This window comes from Pseudorasbora parva, chromosome 21, assembly GCF_024679245.1.
Source record: "Pseudorasbora parva isolate DD20220531a chromosome 21, ASM2467924v1, whole genome shotgun sequence".
NCBI lineage: Eukaryota > Metazoa > Chordata > Actinopteri > Cypriniformes > Gobionidae > Pseudorasbora > Pseudorasbora parva.
Genome location: NC_090192.1, coordinates 20,503,209 through 20,525,964, shown reverse-complemented (window position 1 = coordinate 20,525,964; position 22,756 = coordinate 20,503,209). Strand labels below are relative to the sequence as shown.

Genomic DNA, 22,756 nt, shown 5'->3' with positions numbered 1-22,756 from the left:
GTAAACAGAGACAATAAGTGAGAGACAGTAACTGGAATGATTCCCATTATAAACTTGTGGATTTCAAAGTATTATTTATTGCATTAAATGAAACAAAATAAAAGGAAAAAAATACATATGCATTTATTTTTGTATTATCATTCCCTTCCCCCAACAATTGCATGATAGTACAACCCCCCCCCCAGCCCCCCCCCCCCACCCCCACCCCACACACACACAATTAGTTACTTTATTTCCTGCAACTTTCCATTCGGTTTATTAAGCAACTGAGCAATTATTGTGAATAATATGTAGAATATTTAATATGTTCATATGTATCAGTAAAGTAAATTATGATTAAATTAATATACACGAAGATTTTTCTTAAGTATCTATCTGTATAATTCTAAAGTTTGAAGAAAGAAGGTGTTCCGTATTACATAATTGTTTAAAATGAATGTAAGGTGCGTCCTTGCGTCACATGACTTTTATTTTGAAGTATTTGAAGCCGTATCCTATTTTAGAAAAAAGAAAGAAAAAAAAGCTGCTTGTTGTGGCTGACTTCACAGCCGCTCTGCACTTTTATCCCCGTTACGTTAAACTAATCCGCAAGAGATTTTATTCAACGGTAAGGGGAGTTGGGAAAGGAGGAATTGGCTTTCAACGCAATTCAAATAGGATTGTGTATAAAATCCGTCTGAAGGGTTGTGAAATACACTAAACGGATCAAAGACGCGGTGAAGTACTACATGGGAACAAATATAAAAGAACGGAGCGCAGATTTCCTAGCAGCGATCAACGGCGCTGGAATATAAACATGGATGACGGGCAGAAGCGATGGCTTTGAGGAATTAAGGCCGACTCGCTTCTCGTTCGCTTTCCTTTGTGCATGCCGAATGATTTTAAATCTGCGTTTATGTTATTGGTAAGTTGCTCTTGTTTCTCTAGTTTGTAGACATATTTTTCCATACTATTTGTCGGACAAACTTCAACTATGTAAATAAACTAAATTAATGCTGCTCCTCTAAATAAGGTCAGTGTATAACACGAAACGTGAATGCTGAAATCATTAAATAAATGATTTAAAGTCCACCCCAAAACAAATAACAGACGTGTAATTTAGTTACCGTCATGTTAAATCAAACCCGTATGACTTTCTTTCTCAACATTAGCCGTTGACGTTCATCTTTTTTTTCATTCAATGTAAGTTAACTTACACAAATTACTCAGGTGTCAGGACATATTTTTTGTTCTGCCAACAACGTTTTAGTGCGAGTGAATATGATAAACTAAGTTTCTGATTAAAACAATAGCCATAAAGTGAGCTTTAAGTCTCATAGTGGAAACAATGAAGATGGCCAATCATTTACGATTACGACGTGAGATATACATATAGACACATGTTTAATAATTTCCCATTCTTCATGCTCTGTAAATATGTGTGTACAATTTTTTTTAGTTAGTTAAACACAATTTTAGCTAGTTCTCATGTAAATCATTGATACTATCAGTTGTGTGACTGATATTCATGTCTGAATACAACAACACTTCTTAATTTTTTTTTCATCAAATATTTAATTTCAGGTTCAGATATTGTGGTGAACAGATGAATATAATTTAATTATATTATTTAATCTTAAATAAGTAATCTGTATACAGTGTTCATTAACTTGTCTTTCAGTTTCCTACATAACTTAATTATCTTTCAAGGCGGCTTAAAATAAAAAATTACTCTGGATTTATAATCTGTTTTTATATAAAACAATTATATATAAAACAAAATAAATTATCTGTCGCTACTTCCATTTCATTGAGACCTTTAGCTCTACCTATAGCTCTGGCTGATTTTAGTTTAATTTATTTGATTGTCTACATTGTTACAGAGAAATTATTCATGATTACGTTATATTATTTTCCATTTCCTCTGATTAACTTTCATGGCATTTTAAAAATAGCCAAAGGTAACACTTTAGTTTAGGGTCAAATTCTCACTATTAACTGTTTGCTTATTATTAGCATGCATATCACTAAGTTATTATTGACTGTGTATTAGTACTTTTAAAGCACATATTAATGTTGATGACCTTCTCATTCAGCATCTTCGATCCTCATGTTGCCATATTACTCATTAGCATCCTAATCTCTCTGACGCCGCAGATTTTAAGACGTGACGTGCCCTTGACTGATCAGTTTGGGGAGGAAGCTGAAAGGATGGCTCCAGGCTCGCTAGCCACAATGGCCCCCGCTGGGCCCAACATCTCCTGGTTCCCAGAGGCTCCTCTGCTCACTCCAGAGAAGCCCATATTCCTCATGACAACGACGGCCCAAGCAGTGTCAGGCTTCTTTGTGTGGACAGCACTTCTACTCACTTGCCATCAGGTAAACGACCCCTAATCCAGTCGGGCTTGAGAATCTAAACTCAATTGGTGCATTTAATTTTTGTTTGCCTTTTTTCTTCAGATCTACATGCATCTGCGATACTACAGCTCTCCTAAGGAGCAGAGGCACATAGTGCGAATCCTTTTCATCGTACCCATCTACGCCTTTGACTCCTGGCTCAGCCTTCTCTTCTTTACCAATGACCAGTACTATGTTTACTTCGACACAGTCAGGGATTGCTATGAGGGTAAGCTTTTTTCCCCTTTTAGCTGTCTTTGCATGTGGCGATTCAAACATGACACCTTTGGAGACTCCTGCTAGAGCAGCGTCAGCTGGGATTTCTAGAAGTGCTTGTTGCGTAGTAACCGTGTTTATTGCGCATCACTGGAGCGGATGCACATGGATAAACTAATAAACCAGGTGCTAGTTTGACACCACACTAATACAGTGCAGGGTTATTAGTTTTAACTAAAACTAAAACCATATAATAAAAAAATCCCATTACTTAAATTAAAATATATATATATATATATATATATATATATATATATATATATATATATATATATATATATATATATATATATATATATATATATATATATATATATATATATATATACATACTATCTTAGTTCAGTTAGATGACAAATCAACATTTCTCATTTTCAGTTAAAGTGGAAATACTAAAATAATTAAAACTATATAAACATGTATTTAAAAATCCAAAAATAATAAAAATTACAAAACACAACAAAATTATTAAAACTTTAACTAAAATGTAAAACCACAACATATAAAAATAAAATTGAATTACAAATATTAACAAAAACTATAATACTATCTCATACTAAAATAACACTGGTACGTTGCAATACCAATATTCGCAATATGTTTTTTAAGTGATAATTAATTTATTATAGTTGTAAATTGCAAGTGGTATAATTTGATTTACAGATTTGTATTTGGATAGGCTTAATTGGGTGTGAGACTGTTCCAGATGTTACGTTGGGTGAGGTTGGTGGGCTCTCATTCACACTAACTAGACCTTCAGCTGCAGTGCTGTCGGTCTTCCGACTCGGCAGCAGCAAAGCATGCTGAAGAGCAGCTGTGTCTGCAGGGTCCATATGCTATATATAGAGCTGAGCTCCAACCTCCACCCTGCCACATGCAGAGATTCACACATACACTGCTCCACAGAGCAAGGGAAGAGGACAAATCAACACCCACTGGGGATGCTGTGAATGTTGGCACAGTTCAGTTACTTCATAAGCAGGAGCGCAGTTCTTGAATGTATCTACTTGAGTCTCGGAGGCATGTTTCATACTGGTTGGCTTGATTTAATAGTGCGCAACTGTCAGGGTCTGGATGTGAAAATCCCATTCATTTTAGAAACATTATAGAATGTTTCATGAAAAAAAAAATCACCATTTTCAATAAAAAATGAAAAATAAATAAATTATATTCAGCAAGGATCTCATTAAAACTCTTAGGAGTTAACAGGTTATGACCCAAGACCAGTTATGACAAATTAAGACCAAGAGTCAGGAGTGCAATTTATTAAAGACATTTTTTTCCTCAAGAAAAGTTTGCAGTTTCATCAGCAGAAGCCAGCTTTAAGTCTCACAAGGAGCACTCCCTCTCTCCATGGCTCATCGTACCGTACATACAATTTCCCCAACAGTTATACTGTTTTCAGGGTCTATCCACGTCATTACTGCAAGGTGGATGATTCTTATTGGCTCAGAGAAAATGCACAGTCATGATAAATTTCAACACATTTTCAGTTAATCAGATTCATGTGTCCATAAACGTGTCACTTGTTGACGCTTTTACTCTGGAATTAGGCCCATAGTGACCTTCCAGGTCTGGAGCAGGCGACAACTTGCCCAGAACAAAAAGTCCACCCATCTCTTAGGATCTGTAGCACAAAATATTGTGCACATGCAAAGATACACAGTCTTTCCAAGGTTGGAGCTGATTAAGCTCCATTTCTTACTAGAATGTTTCCTAAAACATACTGATAACATGAGCTTTCTCTCAGTGAGAAGTACAGACATTAGTACGGGCAATATTTTTTTGTGTTTCAGTAAAAGGAAAAATAAAATGAATAAAATATAAATTAAATGAATGCCAAATCCATATTTCACATCTGAAAGCAGGGCTAAGTGAGCAAAAACTCTTTCTGCATTCCTGGCATGTTAAGGGTGTGTGATGCCTCCAAAATCCAAACACAAAACACCTTGTTGCTATCAAGTGTTTAGTGACACATCCCTAGGCCATACTCTGTCACGTTCTCTTAAGTAAATTTTTTTACTGGAAATAATCATTATAATAATATAGGAAGATAAATATTCATTAAGACTTTGATATGAATTTAGATAGGATATATATATGTGTATGTGTGTGTATATATGTGTATGTGTGTGTGTGTGTATGTATATATGTATATATATATATATATATATATATATATATATATATATATATATATATATATATATATATATATATATATATATATATATATATATATATATATATATATATATATATATATATATATATATATATATATATATATATATATATATATATATATATATATATATATATATATATATATATATATATGCATGCATGCATACAGATACATATACATATACATATACATATACATATAGGAGGAGAAGGAGAAGTGAAGAGGAAGGCAAAGAAAGAAAAATGTTGTTGGCTAGATAAATAGCTTTATTCTGTATGTTTGACTCTGATTTTGATTTTGATAATTTTCTTCCAAATATGATAATTTTGAGCTATTGGTACAATACTTGGACATTTCCAATCTGGCAACACTAATGGAAAGAATACAGCTGGCTCATTTCCATAATGACCAACGTAACACATTAACGTCTGGTTTAAGACATGCTTTTTAAAGGGGCCGTATCACACACAGTGTCTGCCAATCTCATGTTAACCTTGAGTACATATAGAGTAGTATTGCATCCTTCATATGTCCGATTCCAAAGAGTCTTTAGTTTTATCATATTTATAAAAGATTGAATCTTTCTAAAAATAGCCTAACTCATGATGGTGTGCTGTGGGCGGAGCTAAAGAACTTGAGCACACACACCTGGATAACTTTCAATTCACTATACATTCATGTTGTTTGCATTTTATACGCTTACGAGTGCTGATTGGCAACAAAACACAGACATTTAATGCAGTCTCTCTCACCACCTGGGGTTTTGACTCATGACCGGGAACAAACAAACACACTTACAGAACTTCATTGCTGCTCCGGAAAAAACATAGACTGTAAAAGAAAAAAAAAATGGACATAGTGTCCATGATGTCTCCCTTTTGGAGCCTCTCTCTACCGGCCAGTCAGTGAATTGCACTTTAAGTCACTTCCGTGTTGGCTCCAAGAGAGACCGTGGGAGGTTGCTGCTTGGGAAAAACAAACTGCATTCACGGTTTCCTTAAAGCTGGGTTATTTGGGAAGCTGAACAAGGTTATCTTTCCCTCACAACCAGAAACACACTTCTTTAGTGACATTGTTGATTTCATAGTATTAAAACATAATGACAGCGCTGCCGACGGCTCCCGTAACCCGAACGTTGTTGACACTCTTGCTCTCGTTCTGGTTGATGTGTGCACATGCATATCAGGGAAACGTGCCCATACAAGGAATTACACCCTTTAAGATGTCATACAGAGCATACATCCAAATATTTTTTAAAAAATTTGGGCCATGTTTTGCATGAGAATCCAACTTTTTAACAGTGTAAATAAGTCAGAATGAAAGTCAGACTTCTTTCAAAAACAAACAAATCTTCCGAGCCCCAACGTATAAGTGGTAGTGGCATTTGTTGGCTTGATTAATCTCTGATCTGGTTGATTTGCCTCATGCATTAGAACCTTCTTTGAAAAAGTTTGTGAAATTAGAACACGACTGTGACATGAAAATACCAAGTCTACAGAAAATGTATATAATTTTTTGTGGGTGTCCTATAATCTCTGGTGTAGAAAAGCACATGGTGTACTCAAAGGAAGAAGGATGCTGGTGTTTTTCCGTGCTGTGGCCAGACCATCATGATGGATGTTCATTGTTTGACAGTCTTTTGTTGGTGTTTGGTGAAACACTGATGAGAGGATTTAGTCAGAAAAGTCTGCTGTGCTTGACTGCCAGTGCCACAGTATGAGATTAAACTGCATAAGAAATGTTCTTCTGATCGTTTAATCCACAACATTCTTTACTACCAAATGTGTTTTCTGTTTTTGCACTCAAAAATAATCACACAACTCACCCTCATGAGATGAAAATACAATTGCAATTGTATTTCAATGCTAATTCAGTTCACTAATTCATCTTTGATTTTTTTTGCAGCATTTGTGATCTATAACTTCTTGAGCCTTTGTTATGAATACCTTGGAGGCGAGAGCGCTATCATGGCTGAGATCAGAGGAAAACCCATTGAGTGAGTGTCATATTCCGGTTATTCTCATGTAAAAATGTTTTTTAATAATGCATGCCTCAGGAATAATTCTTCTACTGGTGGATGAGACTCTTTAACTCTTAAAATTTAAGTTTAGCACTAACTTCACATCTTTATGTGCAACCTGTCTTTGTTTTATGCAGGTCCAGCTGTATATACGGAACATGTTGTCTTTGGGGCAAGACCTACTCCATTGGCTTCCTTAGATTCTGCAAACAGGTTTGATTTATGAAACCCCTTGTGCAGTCCTTGCACCACTTTTCAAGGTATTTTTGAGTAATTAGTTTGTTCATTCTTTTCACAGGCCACTTTACAGTTCTGTGTGGTAAAACCCCTGATGGCCATGATTACGGTCATCCTACAGGCTTTTGGAAAGTATCGTGATGGAGACTTCAAGTATGTGCTTCTCATCTGATGTCTGATCTGCGGCTGTATTAAACTCTGATATTTTTAAAAAAGAAAGGAATTGTTGATTTTAGAATTTCGTTTCTGATCCCACAGTGTTGCTAGTGGTTACCTATATGTGACTATCATCTACAACATCTCCGTCAGCCTGTCCCTCTACGCCCTCTTCCTGTTCTACTTTTCCACCCGAGACCTCCTCAGCCCCTACAGGCCCATGCTCAAGTTCCTCATGGTCAAATCGGTCATCTTCCTCTCCTTCTGGCAAGGTCAGCAGATCTGTTGCTAAAGACAATTTCAACATGAGATCAAAATTGACCCTGTTTTACTTTAACCATCAAAACCTGCTCCCCCCATGAAATAACTGTCTTCCTCAGTTGACGTCAAAGGCGTTTGTTACCCATTATTGTTTTAGGATGTATATAATGTTGCATTTTTTGTTGCATATAATGTTGTTGCAAATTATATAATGTATATAATGTTGCAATTTTATCCGTCGTCTCCAGGCGTGTTCATATTTAAATTATGTAAGCTTATTTTAGATATAGGTTTTTTCAGATCTCTCAAAATTTACCCACCCATAGACCCTCCCCTCAAAGAAATCAGGACTGAAGTGTTGAAAGTGGACAAAAGAGAAACACAAGTGGAAAAGGGTATATGTCTCCCTCGTCTACTTGTGATGCGATCTTTATACCACGCGTAAACAGAATATTTGACAGAATATATAGTAAGTAGAGCTGTCAATTTAACATTCATTTGGTGCAATTTTATTTATTTTTATTTTTTATGGAATAAATAATGCGTTAAAATGTTTAATGCTTTCAACGCTCCCTGGCCCAGCCCAGAACTGTGCTTTATCTTACATTGCATGCAGTTTAGTTACAAACATGATGCAGGGCAACGATTGACTGCATGATGTAGCCTATAAGAATGCGTATGGTATTGATTTTATGCAACAATTTAATAAACACGTTAATATTGTGTTACATTTATGACACAATATTGTCTGTTTGTGCTTAATTTCACCAATTAAAATAGTTCCAAACAAAGCTACAGCAGAACTGTTACGTTTCTAAGTAACACATAGCGTTGTTTTCCTATTGAATGAATTCACGTTTTTTTTTTTTTTTTAAATCGAGTGAATCATAGATTCAGTGACTGATCATAGATTCAGTGACCCGTTGGTAGGCTGCATCCAAAAACTGACTTTGCCCATGAAGGTACCTCAAGGAACTGATTTAGAGAGCTTTGGTGAAAACAAAGTGAGTATTTAAAGCTGCAGTCCGTAACGTTTTGCGCTCTAGTGGTTAGTAAACAGAACTGCATGCGTCTTGTGGAAGAATAATACAGCTGGAGCTACTTCTCTCTGTTTATGTCTATGGCGAGTCACGCAGGGACTGTGCTCCTACGCAGTGGTTCCTACCGGTCTAAAGTAATCCCAATATAAACACTTATTATAAGTTTACCATGATAATTCAGGGTAAGACAAAAACACGGTTTGAAAAATGGATTCATGTTGTACATTTTCATTATATAATTTTTGTAAATCTGGAACACAAAAAGTTACGGACAGCAGCTTTAATTAACTACAATAGTAATACAAAAAACAGAAAGCAGAAAACGTTGCTCTAAAGCTTACATTTGGAGACAAACTGACCACCAACCGCAACCTTTCAGATGCCACCTTTTTTATTTTTTATTAACTGTAACAGAATTAAACACAGGATTGTGGGATAAGGCAGCAAAGGTTACATCTATGCTGCCTTCAAAAAAATGCATAAAATTAAGGTATCTCCGGTATTTGCGAATAATTAATCGGCTCATATAATTCAGTAAGAGAATTTTTTTAACGCTTGACACCAATAATTACTGTGGTTAATTAGGAAATTACTACTAATTACCTAAATAATGTGCACAATATAATTTGTTCCCTCGATTTACTAAATAATGGCCACGTTGAACAAATTCATTCCCTCGTTTTGATTGAACTAAAGCAAGGGAATAAATCGTTATAATGGCCCTCATTTATCAATCTTGCGTAGAAACGGGTGTATATGTTGGCGTAAGATTATGCTTACACTCCTCTCACCGCCTGATTTATGAAACTGTGCGCACCTCTGCAATCCAGGTGTACGCAATACTTGCCCTTGATAAATCCCACGGCTGAAAACGATCGTCATTAGAATAACACGCCCCTATATATTCAAGTCTCCGCCTCCCGCACGCCCTCATTTTACGCCATGGACAAACAGAAGACGGCAAAGAAACGAAACTTCTCCGACGTGGAGATCGGGCGCGCTCAATCATCTCACTAGTCCACTAGTCAGGGCACTGATTAGGACATAAGTCAATGGGCTGACTCCCTGATCAGTGCTCTGACTACTGAACTATTGAGATGATTGAGACGAGCCCATCGAGACCATCACCAGGGAAGTTGAAAAAAAAACCCGAAATTGTTTTATTTGGGAGTTTAAAGAGTGGGATTAAAGGCGCTCACAAAAACAAAATATGGACCCAAATTACGAGTAGCTACTGTTAGTGTGGGGGTTGAGACGCGCACTCCAGCAGTTTAAATAGCTGTTTGGATGATAAATTACCATCACAATGCATTATTTTACAGCACGTTTTGAAACAATTAGCATTTAATTTCGTATCACGGCACATGTATTGGGGTGTACAATAGTGATGATGTATTGTGGAGTAAGATTCATTCACATTAATAATTACATGACAATTTGTAAGATTCTTCTTCTTCTTATTATGATTATTATTCTTAATGACGCTTGTTATTTAGAAGAAGAATGTTGTTTTTATTGATTTTATTATTATTTAAAAGAAGAAGGCCATTTTTATTATTTTGTCAGTCTGAATTATTTTAGTCCCAGTCCGTGCGCAGCTGCTGAGCCAGGCGCGGGCCTGAAACGTCAGATAAAGCGCACAGGCTCGCGACTGGAGGAATACATATGCCTACAGATCAAACGCTTTGGTAAAGTCACACAAATTAAACATTGACGTTCATGTTGCACAAAAATAAACACTAAATGTTGTTGTTGTGGTTTTTAACAGTGGGTCATATAGCATATCTTGTCAGTGCGTTTTGTGGTGTTAGGAATTGCTTTTCTGCGCATTTTCGCTCTAACTCAAAACGTGCGTACACCTCCTCCTGAGCTGGCGTAGGATTTGAGCGTGCCGTACGCCAACGTCCATATTGATAAATCTCAAAGTCACCGTGGGTTTGGGTGTACGCAAGGTGTACGCTGGAAATTTGGTGTACGCACTTTTGATAAATGAGGGCCATTGTGAGCACTATTTAGTAAAACGAGGGAAACGAATCCCATCATGTGCATGATTTACATAAAACGAGGAAATGAATTAGTAAAACGTGCTGATGGATAGATGGATAGAGACAAAGCAACACGCATCATAATCTGAAAGCCACGCCCACCGGGGGGGAAAACAAACCAACCGTCTCCATTGACTTTCTATTGCGGGAAGTGGCCTTCTTGTCATTTCTGAATTATTACAAAAAAACTAACAATGTCTAAAAGCTGATATGTGACAAGGTGTACAGAAAAGAAGCTAAAAAACCCAGAACCGAAAAGCCAGAAGTTTTTATAAGCTGTTGACCCAAAAAACGAACTTTTAAGGACACAAAAGTGGATACGGGCACTTGAGTCGGAGCGCGGCTTGTTATATTACACTGAGAACTACGCCCACTGGAGGGGAACGTTAGCCTGACAAGCCAGACCCACATCAAGATGTTTGGTCTGGAAACTCACCATAGACAGGGCTCAATCCGAGGGGCGGGATAAACGATTGTCTTTCAAACTCCCTCTGCACGCGATAGGATAGCACTACACCAACCAGAGCAACGAAGGTGAAACAGAGCTCGCTGATAGATTAAACATTCACCGTATCCGGTTGGCTAAACTCCGAACACATCTTCCCTTTTTAAGAATGACTTCAGTGCCGCTCTTTTCTCAGAGAAAAGCTTAACTCCAAGTCTTTCAGAGTCGCGGTCAAAGCTGATTCGAAAGACCGCCGCCGTTCGCCAGTTTCTGTGTTTACTAGAAGCACGCAAACGCAACTCGGCCGTCGTCATTATGGCCCTGCCCGCCGACTCTATACACGATGTGATTGGCCAGTCCAGATTCTGAGGAATACAGCTCAGACGTGTATTGAGAGTTCCTAGACGACACTTGCGGGCAATTTAATTTTGCTGCCGCTAGGGTGCGTCTAGATTTCTAGGGTAGGGGAACGTAATCAGCGACAGGAAATATAATTTATAAAACTGACATTTGGATATTTGACAACATGTTTACTGCACACGTAGGCATACTGAGTGTCAGGATCCCAAAATTGACCCATTCTTCCTGTTGAAGCTTCACGTCTTATTGCCTGTATGCACTTTTGTCTCCTTAAACGCTCGTTTTTTTGGGATCGACAGCTTATAAAAACTTAGTTATGTGTTTTTTTAGCTTTCTTATTTTTAAGAAAAGACGAGGCGACTGCTTCACGCAATGCAAAGTCAATGGAAAGTGTTTGGATTGCACCCCCCGGTGTGGGCGTGGCCTAAATACGCTCTGTCTCTATTGGTTCATTGTTCATTCGTGGCTACATTATACATATTCCTGCATGTCATGTGCGGGGCTCAGTACTAATATTAAGTAACAGTGATTGTGAATGGAGCTTTATGTTGACTTTAAGGTATTTTGAGCTATTGATAATCTGGTCATGTGATCGTGTTGGTCTTTCAGGCATGCTGCTGGCCATCCTGGAGAAGTGTGGTGCCATTCCTAAGATCAGCTCTCCTGAGGTTTCTGTCGGCGAGGGAACTGTTGCAGCTGGATACCAGAACTTCATTATTTGCATTGAGATGTTCTTTGCCGCATTGGCCTTGCGACATGCGTTTACATACAAAGTCTACATGGACAAAAGACTGGATTCCCTTGGTGAGCTTTAGACCTTTGCTCCTTTGTTAATAAACATGGTGTGTTTTTTTTTTTTTTTTTTTTATACCTCTCCAGTATATATGAAATTGTTAAAAAAAAATAATAATATTAAATACACACTACTGTTCAAAAGTTTGGTATATGTTTAAAAAAAGACTTTAAAAAAAATGTTTTTAAAAGAAGTCTCATATGCTTACAGAGACTGCACAATATTGAAGTACAAAATACAAAAGTTGTACTGTATTTTGATCAAATTAAGACAATGTTGTTTAAATAAATGTTTTCCTATTATGGCATTGCTTCAGTCACAAATCATTCTAATTTGCTGATTTGATGGCATCGGCAAACATTTCGTATTATATTGAATGTTAAATATTTTTCATGATTTTTTGATATATAGAAAGTTCAAAAGAACAGCATTTATTTGAGATCGCATTTATAGACTGTCAATTTGTAACTTATTTGTAACTTTATAAAATGAGAATATAATGCATATTATTTCTGCATAAAAGTATCATTTTTTTTCTTTCTTACTCATCCCAAACTTTTTAACAGTAGAATATATATATATATATATGTGTGTGTATATTCATTCCAGAATGTTTTATTGAAATTTCAAGAAAATGTATTCTCTCGTAACATTTTGTCACAACGATAGTGGCTTGGAACTCATGACTTTTCTCTTTTCCTCTTCTGCTTTTATGTAAATCATCATTTATTACTAAATCCATCCATTAATATGGCTGATCTGTTATTTCAATGCTTTTTTTTTTTTTTTTGTAAATATTTTATTTTTGCGGATCTTGCTTTCATATTTTCCATTTTATTTGGTCATCCCATGCAACACATCCACTCTTCCGCCCCTTTCCATCCTTTCTCCGGTTCTCATTTTCATGCTGCACTCTAAAGGCCCTGTTCCTACATATGGACAGTACGGTAGGCTACAGTTCTTGATCTTAATGCCCATCTCTTCTCTATTTCATATAGTACAGTATAGGGACAGTGAAATCTTTAAGGGACACATTTTACCCCGAAATCTTGTTTTTCCTCTCCTTCTTTTCTCTCATGCTGTAATCAACATCTAATTAAGTTCTCCATCCTTCTCAAGGTCGCTGTGCCCCCATGAAGAGCATCTCCAGCAGCTTGAAGGAGACCATGAATCCCGGAGACATGGTTCAGGATGCCATCCACAATTTCTCCCCAGCCTACCAACAGTACACCCAGCAATCCACCCTGGAGCAGGGAGTCACCGCACCGCCCATATCCCGTAATCACAGCTGCTTGAGCGCACGGGACAATGAGAAAACCCTGCTGCTTAGCTCCGATGATGAGTTTTAACATCGTGAAGGTACTCCATAAGGGACTGTTTACTGCTGTGGTAGTGTAATGATGAGGTTAAGATAACGTAGGAACTGGTTATTAAAGGACCATCTTAAGTAGTGACGCTCTAGTGCAGTAGAATATGACATTAAGCTGCTTATACTGTACTTGCTTAGTCGTTAAAACACTTAAATGATGCGCTTTTGTCCGATAATGTTGTTTATACAAAAGACTTCGATCTATACGTTTGCATTTTTAGCCAAATTTAAAAATCCTACATGGTCTGACTTTTCAGCGTTTGAATTGATGTATTTTTTTAAGCTTCTAGTTTTACATAGTGCATGTTTGTTTGCACATCCCAGCATATTTATAAAGAGCGTTGTATTGGAGTGCCCCCATTTGGTGGGAATGTTTCCGTTTCTGATGTAAAAGTTCAAGTGCACCTTTGCTTCCGTTTCATCAGTGTTTATAGCTCCTCCAGTGATTTAAAGGGCAGGTACAGCTGCGAATGAGTGAAGCAGAGCCAGTACCGGCTGTTTAAACATGCCGTTGTTGTTTAGACTCATGAATCAAGGGACAGGGAGAGGTTCATGGTCCACCGTAAAATTACAGATTAATGCAGTCTGGACTATATGGCTGTAATCGAAGCATTACTCATCTGGTGCAGATTTGCACAAGCTTTTCTGAAAGTGTGACCACTGCAGAAAAACATCTTTCTAGGTTAGCTGAGTGGTTTAAAAATAGATGTAGGTTATGCTTCTTAGTGAATGATAGAGTTCCCTAGAGAAAGCAGTCGAGTACCATCCGTGTCTGATAAAAATGGCAACTTTGTTCAAATGTAACTATATATAAAGGGACAGTTCACCTAATTCATGACATTCTAAACCTGTATGGCTTTACTTCTGCAAAAAACGGATGGCAAATTTTTTGTGTGTGAATATTTTTGTTCATACAATTAAAGCCAATGAACATTAAACCCCATTGACTAGCATTGTGGCAAACACAGATGCATATTTCAAAATATCTTCTTTTGTGTTTCTATAGAAAGTAAGTCAAACAGATTTGAACCAACATTAAGGCGGTGAACAATACATTCGGTGTCATTTTCATTTGTGGGTGGACTATCCCTATGCCTAAAGGCATTGTTCCTAGATATCTCACTAGAGGGAGGCATTTCTCACAGTTCATACCCTTTATCTTTGTGGGACACGCCTGTTATCACTGACCTTTTGAGAGCCACACCAAAGTCTCTCCCTTTCTTTAGAAGCTTCCGCCATTGCGCTTTACCTCTTAAGATAGCATTAGGTCCTTCATAACCAAGTTTGAAGCTTACAGTCTGTTATATAGCATCTTTGGAGTTACTTATTAACTGCCCTACATTTTTATTGGTACAATAGCGGCCAGTATAAACACAATGCAGCTGGAACCAAGTACGAGTATGTATGGTACCTGCTTATAGTTATGTTAATGTTTTGCAGTGTATTCTTTGTAAGGGGAGGGATTCTTTTAATAATATAGATGTTATTGTAACTTGCACTAAGCAGTTTTGTATATTTAGGGTAAATCCAAATATTCTAGAATATTTTGGCAGGCTATTTGTGTACCATTGCACCATACGTTATTATTCAGAGTGGTTTAAAGTAACATAGGAAGGCTATTACATTTTAAAAATATATATATATATATATATTTTGTGGAAACATATTTTGAAGTTACACTAAGATGTTCTTTGTACTGTCATGTTATTTGAAACAGAGCATTATGTATTACTATGTCAAAGATTTTGCTTCTATTTTTCCCTTGATGCTCTGACCTAGGAAACAATAAAGAATTTTGTCTGTAAATATCTGTGCGATAGTTTTCACATAATGAACACATGTAATTCTATGTACAATATATACAACATTTATTTCAATTAAATGATATAAAATAGACAATGAATTTACCATAGAAAAATACAGATAATAAATACAAACGTCAATTTTTTTTTTTTTTTTTGTGCTCTGCCCTCTTACAAAACATTCGGCACATTGTTCTGAAGCACAAGTGTCATGGGCACAATGTTACCAGGTTAGATTCTCAGTACTGACGATGACATCGCTAACTACACCTAATTAGAAAATCACCAGAGATATCCACTTTTAACATGGCCGATCATTACCTGATCATACAGTATTACCCCGTTTGCTGGAATAAACCCGGCATGTAGTTAGCAAGTCATATCAACAACCATGGGTTAATGTAATGTACATGTGATATCATTTTTGTCTTTCACTTTCCTTCTGTCACTTTCTTATCCTCCTTTTTTTCCCCCTCCCATGTAAGCCACAAGTGCTCACTTCTCCATCTGGCTGCTCTTTCCCCTTTGTTCTCTAATTTCACATCTTCCTCAGATTCCCCTTCCACTCTCTTTTCCTTCTAATGGTATTTTTTTTAATATTCCAGCTTTGCAAAATATTCAGATACGTTTTTAATCATAAATAGCAAATAATATATATGGTCTTGGTTTTTAAATACAAAAATACCACTACAAACAAGTCGCTCTAATATTAGTACAAATATGACCCTCACACACTTACTGAATCATATTACAAGTAATGGGGCTGTAAACCTTTCCATTACTAAACTATTAACTCATTACAACAGGTAAACATTACAAAAAATACACAATAATTAAAAGAATGACCCCAAACTAGTCAAACAGAAGTATAGACAGATCACAGCACAAATTACCTTCAAACATCTTGTTTGGAACACAAATAAAATAGCTTTTATGTCTGTTGTTGAACATATGTCTTTTATACAAACATTAAAATATATAAATGGCATGTATCAATAGATCTGCAAGTTCTCTAGTCCCATGATACATTAATACCCAGGAGATATTCCAGCAAAACTAACCAGCTTCTGAAATGTTGGTGGTCCCACATAACGAGTTTTAGGACAATTTTTTTTTTTATGTATCACCACCCAGAAAGCACAGTAATGGGCATAAAAATAGCGTAACGCTATCATTAGCAATAGCTTTGTGCAGATTTCTACACTTGTCATGATATTCGAGGCCACAACAACAGCACTTAGATTATTCTTGGACATTTATTAGACCGTATATGCAGTCTGTGTGTGTTTATATATGTAAGTGAATCTGTAATTCCCAAGTGGTACTTGTTTTCGTCCTGTATATGTGAGTATACATGGTCCTGTCTGTCTGCGCGATCATACTGTGTACCTATGTGTGTCTGCGTCTCCATGCGAGCGTGGTGCCCTAGGATGCTCCTTGCTCTCTAGGGGTATGCACCTGCTGCGGTGTCTTCACTATGGTAATGACGGAGGCTGTGTTCAGACGGGGTGTGGTGGCCAGCAGACTGCCTCCTCCAGATTCCAAACCTCTGGCGAAGCGCTGGAGGGCTGCGAGACGGGCACCCAGCCCTTCCAGCTCCCGCCTCATGCCTGCGTTCTCGGCACCCAGCCGCTCCACCTCCCGCTGCAGCTCCTTCTTCTGCTGCTCCAGGGCCTCGCGCTGGGACACGCGCTTCACCCTGCAGCTAGCCGCGTAGCCGCGGTTTTTCAGCGTGCGCCGCCTCTGCTTTAGCTTCTGCACCTCCTCCCGCGACAAGCCGCGTAAGTGCATGTTGAGCTCGCGCACCGATAGCGACATGAGCTCGCTGTCGCTCAGCACTGGGACGTTCTCCCCGCATTCCCTCTTCACCTGAAACAATGGAACGGTTATGTCAAGCAAAACTAAATATACCAATGGAAACCCAAAACATTGTTATCTGAATTAAGATAAGTTGATTTGACAAAAAATAAAACGTTAAAAATATTTTGTTTTTACAGTGCAGAAAAATACAGTTAAAATGTTTAATGTATTACGGTCTGTAATATTGGTTCCTGTATCCACCTTACAGTCACAGGCTTCCAGTGTCATCCGCTTCGTTATTTTAGCTGTGCGAAAACAGCCATAATCGTATCACATTATTTGAATTTATTACCGTATTCATGAACACACTGGTTTGCAGTGCAGTTTTTTCACACTTTATTATTCTAGTCATTTACCAATTTTGGCGAATGAATCGGAAGTCTTGAACAATCACAAAAAATAGCTTTCACTTTGGAAAATAAGGTGGATATTTTTCAACTTGTACGTATATGGGTTGTTGACGTGACTTGGCATTTTCACTGCTTAATGCTTAAACATTTCTTTGTCTTACATGGACCTGTTGTTATAAAAACAGATTTTCATTTATTTAAAATTTGAGCCAAATCTCAAAATGGTATGGTTCAATAAATTACAACTTTTATAAATACATTTAAAAAAGCATATGAGAGTTAATTGTTCAAATGTTGAACTTTTTTTTGAACAACTATAAAATATTTAATTTCTGCTGCCCTTTGGCGCAACACCCCTATATACTTTCTGTCACACCATAGGACACATTTCAGTAATAATCTTCAAAAACAGTGAAAGAATTGACAAAGCTTGTGAACCCTTATATTTTCTCAAACATCAGTTTAACATAAATAACAATATCATTTTCTTCTTCAAAAGTTAATTTTTTTTTTCTTCCAAAACTGCTTATGTGTCAACTACCCACATTACATGATTTAATGTAATGTTTGACCTACATGATTTAATGTTAATAAACCCAAATCATCTTTTTTTCCCCGTTTTGTTTGTTTTTTAACCTTAAAATGTACTGATAACCACCATAATAATACAGGTGGTCCATCATAAGTGGCTGGCCAGTAAAACATGGCAAGAATTTGTAAGTAGACAGTACAAGAAAAAACACCATCAGCGTAACACCCCTGACACTAAAATAATTGAATGCAACACAAAATAATATAATGTACATTACCAATAACAAAAATGAGAGGAAAAGAAATATATAAAATATAATGTGCTACAAGACAGTGACTAATGGGATGTCCTTTTACCATTTTTACTGTAAGTTATACAGTATGGATTATACAATATTTTTTCAGTGTGACAAAAAGTGTATTCAGTAAAATTATCTTTACCTTGAGGGCTTTACTAGCTCTGCCGTCTGAAGTCATTGTCTGGATTTATGTATCCCTGAATGTATCCCTGAAACCTGTAAATACCAAATAAGCATATTAAAATCAAATGGATATGTTTTACAGGTTCACTATATTGTAAATATTTAATTCACAATATAACTTGATTCACAATATTCCAAAAGCCTTGATTGCCTTACTTTTCTAAAATGGTTAAAACATTAAAATATCAAGACCCCATTACATTTTTCACTGTTATATTGCAGCCATTTGCTAAAATCATTTAAGTTCATTTTTTTCTCATTAATGTACACACAGCACCCCACATTGACAGAAAAACACAATTGTCGACATTTTTGCAGATTTATTAAAAAAGAAAAACTGAAATATCACATGGTCCTAGGTATTCAGACCCTTTGCTGTGACACTCATATTTAACTCAGGTGCTGTCTATTTCATCCGATCATCCTTGAGATGGTTCTACACCTTTATCGTCCAGCTGTGTTTGATTATACTGATCGGACTTGATTAGGAAAGACACACACCTGTCTATATAAGACCTTACAGCTCACAGCGCATGTCAGAGCAAATGAGAATCATGAGGTCAGAGGAACTGCCTGAACAGCTCAGATACAGATTTGGGGCTAGGCACAGATCTGACCAAGGTTACAAAAAAAAAAATCAGCTGCACGTTCCTAAGAGCACAGTGGTCTCCATAATCCTTAAAGGTGCACTTCTGCACTATGTAGTTTTTTTTCAGTAAAATATCCAAAAACCAGCATAGCATTTGAGGGAGTCGCCTGTCAATTGCGTCATATCTGTGCTACCCTTAGTTTTATTCTGCAGAAGCGATTTACTCTGTGAACATGTCACAGCAGCGCCAAGTGAACGCACAGAGTAACGTCAAAACGTAATTGTAAACACAGTTAAATGTATCTAATATGATTAACAGAGCTGCTTTACCTTATACTCATGAAAAGCGGAAATAGTGTGCGCGCCCGGCGACTGTGTCCCGTCATAATAAAAGTCCCGGTGTTCGTGAGCCGTGTGTTTGTATAACAATCGCTTCAGCGGCTGTGCTCAGCTCCACAACACTCGGTCCTGCTCTGCTTTACACTACAGTAATGTTAATAACCGCATCCATGAACATGATTTCTGCCCGAGTCCTATTTTCCACCGGCTGTGAGGTGAAGACCACATGTCCCAAGATGCTGCACTCAAACTTGGCATCATCAAACTACGCCTTTGTTTTGAATAGGCGCCCTTTAAGTGGACGGAAAGTTGCATAGTGCACCTTTAAATGGAAGATGTTTGGGACGACCAGAACCCTTGCTAGAGCTGGCCGTCCGTAAAAACTGAGCTATCGGGGAAGAAGAGCCTTGGTGAGAGAGGTAAAGAAGAACCCAAAGATCACTGTGACTGAGATCCAGAGATGCAGTTGGGAGAAAGTAGAAAATCAACCATCCCTGCAGTCCACCAGTCGGGGCTGGTGAAAGCTGGTAAAGATGAATGCAGCCAAGTAAAGGGATTCTGGATTAAAAAACTTCTCCAGAGTGCTCAAGACCTCAGACTGGGCTGAAGGTTCACCTTCCAACAAGACAATGACCCTAAACACACAGCTAAAATAACGAAGGAGTGGCTTCACAACAACTCCTTAACTGTTCTTGAATAGCCCAGCCAGAGCCCTGACTTAAACCCACTTCAGCATCTCTGAAGAGATCTGAAAATGGCTGTCCACCAACATTTACTATCCAACCTGACAGAACTGAAGAGGATCTGCAAGGAGGAATGGCAGAGGAGGATCCCCAAATCCAGGTGTGAAAAACTTGTTGCATCTTTCCCAAAATGTAAGGGGGTCTGAATACTTTCCGTACCCACTGTATACCTGACATAAGAGAACGTTTCTATACTGCAGAAATTACAATCTGTTGTGTGAGATGCGCAGTGATATGATGAATCGTTTTTTTGTTGTTGTCAATATATCTACCAGTAATTGGCTTTTTTAAATTATCGGCATATATTTGATCGATTTCTGAAAAATACAATAATAGTAATACAGAATCAAGAAGGATAAGTATAAAGGCCAGTTCACACCAAGATCAATAACGATAACTATATTCACATCCACACCAACAATATCGTTCTGGAAGTGATTCCAATTATATTGTTTTTCTGTGCCATTATTGTTATAGTTGCAGTGTGGACTCAATTTTTAAAACGATATATTTGTTGTTATAGTTTTTGTCCTTGGTGTGAACTGACCTTAAATCTGTTTATTTTAAAGATTAATGTTTTTAAGTTAAAATATTTTTTATATTGATTCATTTCCCCCCCAAAAATGTTTTATGAATATGTAAAATAAATATATTATGCAAGTTATTTACCATCTTTAAATAAATTGTGTAACATGCTGTGTATCGGCTTTGTATCTGTAACTTATCACTCAAAAAAATCCATATCAGTCGATCCGAACAGGTGTATCACGTCATAGCGGTTAATTTATCTTGGGTTTAGCAGGGTGTATAGACCAATGAGAAGCTAGAAGACAGGAACTATACGTTTATAAATATATAATGTGGTGTGTGTGTGGTCAAACTCTGAACGCTGCATCTTTAGACCGTTTAAAGCACACAAACTTCCATTTTTTTCTAAGTCTAGACTTCCCGTATCCAAACTGTATAACTTTTTTTCTTGACAGTGCATCATGACTGGTCAAAGTCCAGATGAAGAACTAAACGCTGCTGCTGACCATGAGTTTCCCGTCATGTGTGGGAAGTGCACCTATCATCCTCGAGCTGCCTCAAATAACCGCCGGAGCTTTTCCACAGAGTCACAGTGATTCAGCACAAGTCGTCCATTCCTGTCTTCGCAGCAGCTCCTTACTTTCCCTTCACATTTTACACCATTTATGAAATCCCCGTTTACTTAGTAACAACAAATATTGTCACTCACATATAAAAATGATCTCATAGCCTATAAAACCCAGATTTAGTGAACAAGAAGACTTGGGCTGTCGTTTCCCCCCAAACGTCTTCAGTTTACATGTTCCAAAATAAACGCTGCGTTACGTACACAGCGACAACTTATTATATAAATTTTAAATATATAAGTATGTATAAAACATAAAGAGGTGTAACTACGTAATAATTGGTTTATATATACACAAGATATTTCCAGTTAAAACCAAACAAGACATTGCTGACTAGTCGTTTTTCATAGTAAACAACATACAGCGTAGCGTAGTTTAGCGTAGTTTCTGATCATATGTCACAAAATGTTGATACACATATATATAAAGCTTGTACGTTTTAACGGTCTGAATCGACGACATCAAGCAGCTATTTCCTTATTACGCGTTAGCTTGTTGCTACACCTAACATCGTGATCAAAACACGCGATATGCGCACATGATGACTAATGCTATTAAAATGTATAATATACTATTCAAAATCATCCCAATACAACATTTAGGCCACAACACAATCAATTGTGGATATTATGTTCAAACAAACACTGACTGCATGTTACTACAGCAGCTTTGCTAACACCCCTCCGTTTCCTTAGTGTAAACAAATGTCGAAAGGAGGAAAAAATAGAAAATCTTGCCTGTTGTTGATTTCTTTTCTTTACTAATTTCAAACCAAGATGAATATGGATAAGTCCGCGATTCTCACTGCTGGTCCGGTATTTCGACTGACATACGTTATCGCCGTACGGCCCGTGTTTAGACGCACTACAGAGCTATACGCCTTTTTCCCGGAATCAGTCCTCCATCAGCGGGCAGGATCCTTTCATTCATAAAAAACACACACACAAGATGACTCAAGCCTTTAAGAATGAGGGCGGGACCATCGGCACACAAAAATATCAGTCAACAACCTTGTGAAACTTCTTTTATTAACCCATTTAATCCCAAAAAATAGTTGATGTTTTTTAAAATGAAAGTGCAAACTGTTACACGGTTCAATTCCACTGAATCCATACATATCCACGTATAATCATCTCTTAATAAATGTCAGTCTCTTTCATTTTAAATAGGACATGCTAATCTTTTTTTAAGATTGTGTATCATTTTTCAATCCCCTTAAATGTTTGAAATGTAGAAATTTGTTAAAATTTTTATTGAGAGATTGAAATAAACATTCATACAGCTTCCAATTTTGTATAGGCCTAAGGCTATAATACTCGTTATATATAATTACAATATAA

At 37.1% G+C, this 22,756-nt stretch overlaps 2 protein-coding genes across 3 annotated transcripts; one reads left to right on the top strand and one right to left on the bottom strand.

Annotated features, from left to right (window-relative positions):
- Positions 1-521: 521 nt before the first annotated feature.
- Positions 522-15,372, top strand: tmem184ba (transmembrane protein 184ba). 2 transcript variants are annotated; one of them, XM_067430646.1, is made up of 10 exons: positions 522-904; positions 2,137-2,358; positions 2,440-2,605; positions 6,746-6,836; positions 6,998-7,073; positions 7,159-7,250; positions 7,356-7,525; positions 12,014-12,208; positions 13,118-13,144; positions 13,317-15,372. In XM_067430646.1, exons 1-10 carry the CDS (start codon positions 869-871, stop codon positions 13,544-13,546), a joined length of 1,305 nt encoding a protein of 434 aa, XP_067286747.1. In that variant the 5' UTR covers positions 522-868; the 3' UTR covers positions 13,547-15,372. The 2 variants fall into 2 exon arrangements, with proteins under 2 accessions (XP_067286747.1, XP_067286748.1); XM_067430647.1 differs by lacking the exon at positions 13,118-13,144.
- A 45-nt stretch (positions 15,373-15,417) lies between these two features.
- maff (v-maf avian musculoaponeurotic fibrosarcoma oncogene homolog F) lies at positions 15,418-22,363 on the bottom strand. The gene is made up of 3 exons (XM_067430648.1): positions 22,154-22,363; positions 18,551-18,624; positions 15,418-17,237 (listed from the first exon to the last, which is right to left on the bottom strand). The coding sequence occupies exons 2-3, from the start codon at positions 18,584-18,586 to the stop codon at positions 16,794-16,796; spliced, it is 480 nt and encodes a 159-aa protein (XP_067286749.1). The 5' UTR covers positions 18,587-18,624; positions 22,154-22,363; the 3' UTR covers positions 15,418-16,793.
- Positions 22,364-22,756: the final 393 nt, after the last annotated feature.